This window comes from Platichthys flesus, chromosome 5 (assembly GCF_949316205.1).
Source record: "Platichthys flesus chromosome 5, fPlaFle2.1, whole genome shotgun sequence".
NCBI classification, from domain to species: Eukaryota; Metazoa; Chordata; class Actinopteri; order Pleuronectiformes; family Pleuronectidae; genus Platichthys; species Platichthys flesus.
In genome coordinates this window covers 17327036-17339115 of record NC_084949.1, presented here as the reverse complement: position 1 = coordinate 17339115, position 12080 = coordinate 17327036, and the positions used below count along the sequence as shown (strand labels likewise).

Here is a 12080-nt window from a genome sequence, read left to right as displayed (position 1 = left end):
TTCTGGCCAGTCAGCTTGTAAGAGCCAAACACCCAATGAAAACTTCATGATTTTAAGCTCATTGGAATAAAAAGCAAAAGCCAGGAAACTGACATGGTATTTATTCACTATGTGATGTTGCAGCATCGGATATTTTGGAATGACAACAAGAAATCCTTTATTTACGATTCATTAAGCAGTCATGCTGTTTAGACAAGTACCATATTGTGGAGCGTCAAATTCTTGTGATATGTTCTAGTCGAAGACGACCACCCTCTTGTAAACAGCTAATCTGACTGAGTTCAATGTGAAGTCACGTGCCTGAGTTGATTTCAGAGATGTCTTTGTACAGGGTTACAACACGGTCATCCCGAGACAATAATTGGCCTAGCATTTTAATAGCTTTATTCAATAAGATTTAATGAATGTGTAGTTGTTAACAGCTTCAAGGACATTTTAAGTTTTCATCAACGTGTTTTATTTGCCAACAGTTTTGACTCTATTGGAGAATTTACTACAATCGTTCTTTACTCCAATGTAATTCATTATCTTTATATACACCAGACTCTATATGTTGATAATAGTTGTTGACAAAAACACCAACACTTACAACTACATGAGTGTGTTTATAAATCATTTATTAAATTTAATATCCTGCATTTAAATATGATAGTTGAATTAAAGTGTTGCTGAAATGTGTTAATAATAGTAATTTTACAACGAACATTGAAATGAGTATTTCTACACAATGACTACCTCAAAAATGGCCTGAGTGTGCACATGTAGGATTAGGTCTGTTAATCATTAATCACTGTATTTAAATTAGTTTAAAACAAACAGGACTTTCTGTGTTTTTTAGCAGCCTGTTACACAGAAGTGTGCTATGAGATGGATAATGGCATTATGTTGTTTTGATGGCCATGGTTTTTATTATGTGACAGTGTGCTCACTGTGCTGCATTATGGGGCTTTCTGGTAGTGTTTGGTAATATTAAGATGTGTTTTTGACTTGGTCAAATGTATTTTCAGTCTGCTACATCTTGATCTAAACAGATAGTGTATGTTTGTGTTGTCATATTGTTGCTAAGGCTAATGCAGACTTAACCCCCCCCTAAAATAATCTAAAACAGATGTCTTTCTTTAAATTAGCTTTGATGATCTGTGGTCCTGAGTAGCAAATGAGTTGTGTAATTCCAAAGCATTTAATGTAATTATTATTATCCTTTATTTCACATTTCTTGTCTTGTTGATGTCACTCCACCAGCTGCCTTAAATGAGAGAGCAGTCCAGTGTAGGGAAATGGAAAACCAGTGCCACATTTTATTTCCATTGGATCCAGTTTCAGTTTTAGGATGACTTCAAACCTTTGGAATAAATGCCCCCCCCTTCAGTCATAAAGGTGGAAGGCGCCAGGGCAATCCATTGAGCATATGGTAATAGCTTGTCTTCTCTTTGGCAACAGGGCTTTTCCCACAGGGTGATTTTACATTCTGTACAAAGGCTGTTTACTTTTAAAACGTGCTCAAGGCAAGCTCATGAGGACAAAACAGGAAAATTACAGTCAAATTTAACATGACTATATCACCAAGTGAGGGAATATGTAGAAAAAGAAAAAGATCTTGAATATTATCAAGAAAATTACTAATGTATAAATTGACATTTGCTGAAGGAATTGTGCCTGACAACATATTGAAGTAATGGTAGTGTTTCCAGTAAACCATGTTATTGTTGAGGATTCAGTTTGGGTAAAATGAACCCATCTGGTTTGCATAATGGCTCGAGATCAGCCTGATATTGGGCTTTGTTACTTTGTTTATTTGTTTTAGCAACAAGTCCTTATCCTGACCTCAGGGCTTAACTGGCTCAACAGTCATTTATCCAACAAAAGACAACTTGGCAACGTCGCCCTCTCTCTGCTCGCTCTTTTATTTTCTGTTTTACTGTCTTTATTTATTTACTTCTGGTCACTGTTTATGAATGAAAATACCGACATGAGTGTATGAGTGTCCGGTGTTTTGATTCAAGATTCTCTGCACTCTATGTTTAGCACAGTGCAGAAAAAAGACCCTCGGTTTAATGGACAGGTCTGAGAAATGGGATGCTGGCCACCAAATGTAAGAGGGGGTTTGAAAAAAGAGAGCAGGGAAAAGGGGAAGGAGGGGTCTGTGAGTTCAAACAGTGTGGGAACTGTCTCCCATCTCAAAAAAACAGGAAGTGGGGAGGAATGTAACACAAACCTCAAAAGATAGGAAAGGGAGAAAAGAGTCCGTCTGAGAACAACCAAACCACCAGAATGCCCCCGAAAAACCTTGCCTCTCGGAGGCGCCTGACATGGCGCTGCACTTGTTTTGTACTTTTTGTGGTTGTTGTTGCCATCTCGAGCCAGAAGCTTTTGTTCATTCAGCGAAGGCCTCGTAAAGATGTCATTGTTTTACCACCATACAATGTTGCATTGTGAAACGTGTGCCAAGGAGACAATATGGGACAACATGCCAGCGAGGAATGCCAGCGACGGCATCAACCTGTGACTCTGGCACACACGGCTCCTCATGTCTTATTTTCTCTCTCAGCAAACCCAACAGGAACTGCTCTTGATGGGCTAATTAGGCACTAACTGGACAAAGAATTTAAGCGCAAGTCATAAGACGCTTTTAGAGAGCGAGGAGCCTTGTGTCGTGATGCAGATCCATGAGCCTGTCAACAGAACATCCATTAGCATTAGTCACAACTCGGTTCATATGAATGTTGTCTGCGTGCACACCCATTGTAAACAATTTCAAGCCACAGTAGCCACTTCTGAGGACATGCTTGATATGTATGAAGGATTGAACTCATCCTACATAACTCGGATGAGATATCTCTGAAGTGTTTCACATTTAGGAACAGATGCAACTCGTGAAAACAAGTCTTCTATTTACATGTTGACGTAATTCTGTAACTTTGCACAAACATGCAGTCACAGTGGCTTTGTCCCATGAGCTCACGCTCGTAAAGTGTTTTACAGGGTCTGTTGGACCATATTCTAACATGGTTTGTTTTGGACTAATGAGTCCAGCCGTGTGATGTAATTTATTGGGGGGGGGCATCTCAGTGGAGAAGCTCAGACAGAGAGCCACACCCAGAGCCAGGATAAAGAACATGGAGAACACAAGGAAATGAAAATGTTCAGAGCCGACTAGAGTGAGATTTTATATATTGTAACAAGGGCTTATAGTGCTTCAAATAAAACAGGAAAGAGGTGCAGTAAAAAACAGAGTGGTATGAGTGTCTCATTTAGCTTGTTTTACTGGAGACACACCACCTGAGGTCAGTGTGACACTTGTTATCGCAGTCTGTTGATGGATTGCATTAGTGCATAGAGCTTCAGAGGACTATGGGCGAAATACTCGATTCCTTGAACTCATAGGATTTTCAGAAATGCACCAGAGATGTTATAAAAAGATGAGCACATGGTGGGGAAGGCTACAGCAAGAGCAGGGGGTGTAAGAGTCAGGAGACTAGTCAGAGGCTGGGAAGCTAGAGGAGGGAGAAAAGATAGAAGCCTGAATTTGTCTTTTTGTCATGAAGGGACAAAAGCCAATGTTGAGTTGTCAGAATGTAGTTAGGCATCACAGGCGGTTGTGTATATTTGATGTGATCAACAGTGGGGATGGGTAATAAGATCATATCCATGATTATCGCAGTAAAGTTTTCATCAGTAGCAATATAACCCATGCTCAATATATATCAATATATTGCTTAAGCATTGTGCTAACACAGTGATGAGGTATAACATATCATTTTTCTACCTCACATTTGTAAAATGTTTTGTTATTTATTCTTTTCATTCTCTCTGTTTAAGATGTGTTTAAAACCACAACCTTCACTCAGGAGCACGAGTCACTCTTTAAACTTAAAATAATAAAAATAGAGTGACTTATCATGACAATTATAGTTATTGACTGATGAGTCGACAATTACTATGATTTGGATGAGATTGTAATGATATAATTCTTGTGCGTTGCTCGTGCAAGCAGGAAACCAGCGGATCGATCTATATAATGTATGACCTGCCAGCTATACTCCTCCTGTATATACCACTGAATAGTCATAAAAAGCAAATGTGAGAAAAGTAAACTAGCAAAGCAGCTATTTCTAATGTTTAAATCAAACATAACCTGATCTTGGATTACTGTAAATAGATGCAGTCTTAATTCCTGATCCATCTAATTTATTAGTGGTCAGATGACTAAAACACACAAAACATGACATCATGTTTTGTGCATTTAAAGTTCAAGAGAAGAACTTTAAATGTCCCTTTTTCAGATCAGGTGCAAAGCAGTTTTTTTTGGCTGATTTGTCATTTCAGTTTTTACTGTTTGTCAGTTCAGACAGCAGGGAGACTAATGTGTCCGTTAAAAGGCCATAAACATCTTATCTATATTTGTGTTTACCTATACGTCCTGCTAAATATGGAGGACCATACATGACATAAGTAAAAATAAATAATTAAATAAATGTATAAATAAATACAGAAATAAATGAATAAATAAAAATGGAAATAAATAAATACAGAAATAAATAAATAAATATGTTAATACCAAAAGAAATGTCAAAAGAAATGTCTTAAATATATTTTAACATTTATTTTTTCCCTGATACATTTCCTTTGCATTTGCAGTGTCCTTATGCTAATGAGAAAGGCGGGCCTAACCGCAGTCTCATGCAGGATTGGTCACAGGAGTGTAATGATCCAGCCCTACTACTTCTGCCTTTCAATGCTGGTGTCCAGTAGCTGTTTTCAGCGTTGAGCCAGTTCACACTTAAAATGAACTAGTTCAAGTTCAGAGGGTTAGTTAAGGTTATTTTTTATTGGGATGATTTAGCTGTCAGTAGTCCTGACTGTGAGCGACACGTCTCGTGTTGTACTGAGCACAATGAGCGAGCCGAGAGGAGGAGGAGGAAACAGAAACTCCAGCTCGGTACAAACCACCTGCAGCCTCTGCTCTGATCATGAAGCCGCTGATCTCTGAGCAGATGTGACCAGAGAAGCTCTGTGTTTTCACTGTTTCCACTGTTCCACAGAGTCACTAACTGGCTGTTTCACGGTGAAGAGATCAAGTCTCAGTCACTGCCCGTGTCTCTGAGCGATTGTGTGGCGGAGCGCAGGGGCTGTGTGTGTGTAGCTCAGTTGACCAATCCTGCTCGAGACTGAGGTTAGGCCCGCCTTTCTCATTAGCATAAGGACACTGAAATCGAAAAATAAAAGTTGGAATAAATGTGGAAATAAATAAATAAATATGGAAATAAATCCAGGATTGGTCAACTGAGCTACACACACACACACACAGCCCCTGCGCTCCGTCACACACTCGCTCAGAGACACGGGCAGTGACTGAGACTTGATCTCTTCACCGTGAAGCAGCCAGTTAGTGACTCTGTGGAACAGTGGAAACAGTGGAAACACAGAGTTTCTCTGGTCACATCTGCTCAGAGATCAGCGTCTTCATGATCAGAGCAGAGGCTGCAGGTGGTTTGTACCGAGCTGGAGTTTCTGTTTCCTCCTCCTCTCGGCTCGATCATTGTGCTCAGTAGAACAGGAGACGTGACGCTCACAGTCAGGACTACTGACAGCTAAATCATCCCAATAAAAAATAACCTTAACTAACCCTCTGAACTTGAACTAGTTCATTTTAAGTGTGAACTGGCTCAACGCTGCAAACAGCTACTGGACACCAGCATTGAAAGGCAGAAGTAGTAGGGCTGGATCATTACACTCCTGTGACCAATCCTGCATGAGACTGCGGTTAGGCCCGCCTGTCTCATTAGCATAAGGACACTGCAAATGCAAAGGAAATGTATCAGGGAAAAAATAAATTTTAAAATATATTTTGACATTTCTTTTGGTATTAACATATTTATTTATTTATTTCTGTATTTATTTATTTATTTCCATTTTTATTTATTCATTTATTTATTTATGTATTTATTTATACATTTATTTATGTATTTATTTTTACTTATGTCATGTATGGTCCTCCATACTAAATGTAGGAGCTCAGTAAAACAACTTTTTTAAGTTATTTGTCTCCGTGCTCAGCGTGAACATGCTCGACTGGATTCGATGGTGCTGCTACTGATGAAGCTGGACCAGTTGGATCAGGAGATTGAGAACGCCCTCAGTGCCACTTCCTCCATGGACAGCACCCCCACCCTCCACCGGCGACCACTCCAGGTACACACCTGTGATTTATCATGTTAAATGTTAATTATTTGAGCAGCATCTTATGATAAAAACTCACTCATTTTCCCTCGGATGTAATAAACTTGTTTGTCCCCTAGTGGCCACTGTAGCCATATCAATGGGATAATACTGAAGGATCATCACTCATCTACCTTGTAAAAATGATTTTTGTTTTAAATAAGGAAAAACAGAAACATTACAAGGAGATAATTACATTCATTGCAACAATGTTTTTTTCCTTTTTCATGTGCAGGAGTCGGATTTAGGGTCTGTACATGCGTCACAAAACCCTCCTCATCCAAACAGTCCGGCTGCCTCCTCCTCAGGACCTGTACCTGCCCTCGGAGCAAAACCTAAGAGTGGGGTAAGTCAGGAGCTACGTGCTGTATCAGAAAACATCTGCACCATAATGAAAAAGACATGAGGTCATTCAAAAATATCTTGGGTGTGAGTTGTTTAATGACTCCCCCTTACACACACACACACACACACACACACACACACACACACACACACACACACACACACACGAAATACGCACAGTGACATTTTTTATGTGTTGAAACGCCCTTCGGTGTTGGATCCTGACACACACACACGCACACAATCTGCCCTCAGTCTTTACTTCTCTTTTGTCTTTTTACAATTAAAATGGTTTTCATGACTTTTAGATAAGCTACTGTTAAACAGCTTTATGTTTGTTTTATATGCTACATTATTTCTGGGGATGTAGTTGGACAAAGGTTTGAATTTAAAACAGCAAACGTAAACATGTTGTTCTTTCTATGTATATTTGTGAGGACTGCCTGATTCCCTGGTCCTTTACTAAAATCTAATTCTAACCTAAAAAACAAGTCCTCACCCTGGAACAGCCCATTGAAGTTGTGACGACTGGCTAAAACATCATCAAAAGAACGATTTTGAACCAGAATTTATCAACACACGCACACACTCATGCTGAATTTCCTAATTGTAGGAATGTCCCCCAGCACTTAAGGCTTAGCCAAGCAGACGTTAAAACTCTATAATTAGCCTGGTTCCAAAGATGTACACCCCTTCGCCCCAACAAAAGGGTCAGAAGGTGGGCTCAGGGAGGTGAAAAGCCACGGAAAGGGGGAGGAAGGGGGAAACACTTCAAGTGAGACGCTCGTCTTCAAACCCCTTGCTTGCTCACTTAATGACTTTGTCAGCCTTGCTTTGGCATTGCTTTCAGAGCGAGTGCAAAGTGAACAGGGCCGGCGGACTGGGCATTCAAGCGAGTGATTGTTAGAAAGGAAATGTAAAAAGGACACTTTATCTCCTGATGAAGCAATGCCTAATTGCATAGGAGTTAAACGCAGGGCAGGATGTTTCTGTTGCTAAACAGTCCTCTTATCCCACCAGAACAAAAACCTGCAACCCGTGGAAAAGCCAGAATTCATATCTCTTGCAATTCCTTCCCGAAGTTGCTTTGTCTTGTGACAACTTTTCTGCTGTCACACAAAAGAGGAATATTTATTTAAGATGCGCATATCAACATATTCTATAATGTGAGCTGTATTGTGTCAGTGGCCAACTGTCTCCTCGGCCTCCATTCCTGCAGTAACCCAAGGTAACTCACTAAGCTTGGGTAAACACTGCTTTCACTGCGCCTAATAGGAGGCTTTTTTACAGTGGAGGCCCTGTGGGGTGATTGATAGAGGCCAAACAGATGATGACTTCATGAAGGGGATTCTCACTGGTTAATAGTTGTAGGGGTCTTTTGAGTCCTTTCAGAGTTTAAGTTTTGTGACGCCCACTTAATCTTTCTACCCACACAATACAAATCCTTTCAATGATGTCAACATGAGGAAGAACGTAGGAGGTTACAGCTTTAATTCAATCTGAAATCACAGTTGTGTTTAGTTGATAATAAAAATGAAACCTGGATGTAAGAGGTTATTCAAGCACAGAATAATTACTGTAATATCTACTAAATTCTTAATAACAGGGAAGGCTATGTGTCGTGCCAGGATTTCACCATAAAATCTTCCCGGAAGGGAATGTGTGACCTTTCTCCAAGCGTTAGTCATCATGCTGTTCACCGTATTGTTCACGTCCGTTATTAATATAGATTACATAGTGACTGAATTACCAGAGCTGATTACGGTGCAACAAAAAAAACTATTCAAACTTCATTTTTTCATTAGTTATTATTGTTTATTGGTAGTAGATTGACGGGCAAAATGCATTTGTCCATAAAGTGTCGAAAAATTGGTCTGAGTACTTTCTGAAACCTCAATTTAAAGGTTATATATGCAACTCTTTAAATATGCATGGCTGCCAGATGTGTATCTAGCCATCAAAACAGCTGTAAAAATTATATCAGTGTGGAAAGTTTGTGGGGGGGTTGAACGTCTTATCTCATGTCCTCTGGATGGTTGTGTGTGTGTGTGTGTTTATGTGTGTGTACATGGGTGCTTGTCATGTTTATCATCGTGCATTTGAATTCCTTCCATCTTATGCTGGATTATGCAAGAAGTCAGTGTTGTTGCTGTCCTCCTGACACCTCCCTGTGTTAAGTGTAACACTGGTGTGACGGTTCCAAGCACATACTCGCACCGTCCTTTTATGTAACCATGATAAACGATGGTATGTTGCTGTGTGCGTTGGTGATGAAAGGGCCATTCACTTGGCATGTACAGTATTGTTCACTCACAGCTGTGGTTAAGGCATCGGGTTCAAGTGAACAGATTTTTTTTAACTCCTCAATAACTAAGCTGGTGGCTATTGTTAGCCTTCAGCAGGTGGCTGTTATTCTTGCATCGAATGTGGGGCTAACATCTCGCGGATGTTGTGCCACAGCAGGTATTTTTTGTCATGGTGGAACTGCTATTCTTTGCCAAGAGTGTTGTTGTTGGCAGGTTTCTATTACTTGCTTAGTGTAACAGGTGTCTTACAATGTTGTTTGGCTTTGCATTGTTGTGTTGCAACAGGTGTATCTTATTTTGTTTTTGTTTACTTTTGTTTGGGTTTATATTATATGTAGGTATGTAATTCATTTATCAGTTAATTGTTTAAAAGTGTAGTCTATAAAAATAAAAACAAGTTGTGTTGTCAAACAAAGAACAATTACAAAACAGTCACATCTGAGGATCAAACCAATACTTTTTGTAATTTTTGGGCACATAAATTGTGATTTAATTTGCATTATGTTTTACGTTTTTCATTCATTTGATCCAGATTTATAAGCATAACCTGTGGTGACAAACTAGGGTTATGCTTGGCGCGAGAAGCATTTGTTATGCAACTCTATTCTTAGGGCTTTGTGGCTGCAGAGGATGTGCCAAGCCGCAGAGGTGGGTGGAGGCTGCTGACCCCTGACCACCTTCCTCTGAATGTTACAGTCGGAAACAACATATCAGTCACCTTCAGTGCTTAGCGTTCCCACCAGCAGGACATAGACTCAGAATCCCCTTGAGGCCTCAGGAGCTGAACCCGCCGCAGAGCACGGCGGTCTGTTATATTTAGCATAGGGGCATTGCATATGGAGACATGGAGGGTGCTGCCCTTATCCCCTCCGTCTTTGGTAAACATTCCACAACAGGGCAACCTTTAACCCTGTGTTTGGATCTGTATTCTTGTCTCCAGGGCAACAGCACCCCGTACACATCTCCTCTGGCGGTTGTGCTGCTGTTTGACGCAGATTTCAGAAAATAAATCTCAAGTTTTCATGTCAGGAATCAAGGGAATTATCTGGAGATGATTGATTGAAAGATATTTTTAGTTAGAAAGAGGATTTGCTGTCACTTGATTATGTATGTGCATAGCTCTTTATCTGTCTGTGCTTGGCTGGACAATAGAAGCGATGTGGTTTGCGTGCTAAGGTCACTAGCAGATCTCTGCTCTGTTCTTCCTCTGTCTTCCGCTTTGGCAGCCTCACAGTCCCCAAACATCCTCTATCCAAACCACACCTTCTCAATGTCCCACTTAGACAGAAGACACAATATTTTTGCTACTTTCACTGCCCTTTTTTTGCTTTCTACATTTGCTCCCACTCTCTCTATTTCCCATCACTGGACAATAGTCAACACCATGTGCAGTATACGTAATTAAGTTTGCCTAAAAATACGTTCCAACCATATATTTGGCTTAAAGACTGTAGTCGGCCACAATGAGTCAGAGAGCAATGAAACCAGCCCCCATTCAGTCTGACATGGGGTGCCAGTAGCGGCTCTGGTCAGGGCCACGCTGGCTGCTTTGTGTGGTGTCATTGTCCCAAGGTCACTCCCCTGCTGAGCACAGCTGTAACACGGAGACAAACACCGGTCCGCTGTGATGAAAAAAAGAGGGTGAGGGAAAAAAGAAAAGACTTGTGTTTGGAACAGGATGTGGAGGGTGAGCCTCTCCTCCACCCCCACAAGGAAATCTTGTTTTTCCTGTCGATTCAAGGTTACAGTCTTAGCATGAAGCACTCCAGGAACAGGAGAGAGAGGATATGTTGAGTTAGGGTTAGCGAAAAGCAAAGCACACATGCTATCGTGAAGTTGTATCAGCCTGACTCATGTTGCATACTTTTTTATTTTAGCATCTGATGTGGCATGAATACATTCTTCGGACAGCCTGTGCTCAATGGCAGCTTGTTTGTTTTTATGACATTCTGTGGCATGCCGCCGAAAATACATCATCTTTATAACCATCGACATTTAGTGGCTCGCATATGGTTTTTGGTGCTTTTGCAGTTGAACACATCACACTTTTTCATTCAGCTTGACAACATCACTCCAACATGTTTGTAACTGATAGTTGTTACTGAAGTACTGGTTGGTAGTGGAAGACAACCTCTGAGTCAATGAAGAAAAACACATCTATAACGTAAAGGAGACGACCCACATTGGGGGGAATAGTTGCAGGAGGATGGTCCTTGTTGACAGTAAATCTTAGGGGATGACTGCAAAATACAGACATCTGGAAACACCCCTGCAGCCCGCTGATAATGAAGCGCCATAAATCACAGAATGAACAAACAAAGTGAATGCACTCTCAGAAACACACACACACGCACACAGATTCACAGATGCTGAAACATGTACACAGGAATGCATTGTAAAACCAGGTGTGATTTAGACATTGCGGCTTGTGGTTCAGGGTTTTAATTGGGACATTCGGCTTGAGCATGCGTTCACATTTTAGTTTTGAATGTGTTTGTATTCATGTTTGAAATTATATTTCCTCAGCCAAGACACACCTCTTTGTGTCTCTGCCAATAAATATTCTTTGCCCTCAGTTTGAATTCATAAGGAAGGATAAAAATAGAATTTGCGGTAAAGGCAAAACAATACCCACTAAAGTAGATAGTCAAGACTATGCGTTCCTCAGCATATCTTTTTTCTTGATGTCCCTTCTGACACATGTAAAGCGCCCCGGCGTCTCTTGAAGGGCGCAACATAAATTCAAAAAGTGACCCAGCAATGGTTCTCCCACTGGTCCTTCTGTCAACATGCTTGATATCTGCCACAGAGCTGCTGCAGAGGACCGTCTAATCCCTCTGTGCTGTTAACCCATTCTCTGCTTTCTACCAAAAATGACATCGCCTATGGGGCTGGCATTGCTGATGCACTCTGGATCTTAGTACTTAAATTTGAACTAGTGAGCGGGAACAGGCGACAGATTTTCTTATCGTCAGTGTAATAAGTTGGCAGCAGAATAATGATAACCAAAAAACAGGCTCCTGTATTTTTTAATTTGTTTCCAAACTCTCATTCACTTCTTTCTTATCATTTATACGCAACTTGTGGAGGTATTTGATAACCTTATGAAATAAGCCTGGCCTTTAATGGACAATGTATTGATGAGTAGATCATGGGGTTTCATTTTTTTCTTTCTCTGTAAGTTGGTGTACACAGAAAACAGAAAGAGGA

General features: G+C 40.5%; 1 protein-coding gene across 1 annotated transcript in view; it reads left to right on the top strand.

Moving 5' to 3' along the window:
- Positions 1–12080, top strand: part of dlc1 (DLC1 Rho GTPase activating protein) — a 77173-nt gene that overhangs the window by 3939 nt on the left and 61154 nt on the right. Inside the window, exons 3-4 of the mRNA XM_062387534.1 lie at positions 6058–6192; positions 6455–6565. Coding sequence (XP_062243518.1) covers positions 6058–6192; positions 6455–6565 — 246 coding nt within the window. The remainder of the gene's footprint in view (positions 1–6057; positions 6193–6454; positions 6566–12080) is intronic.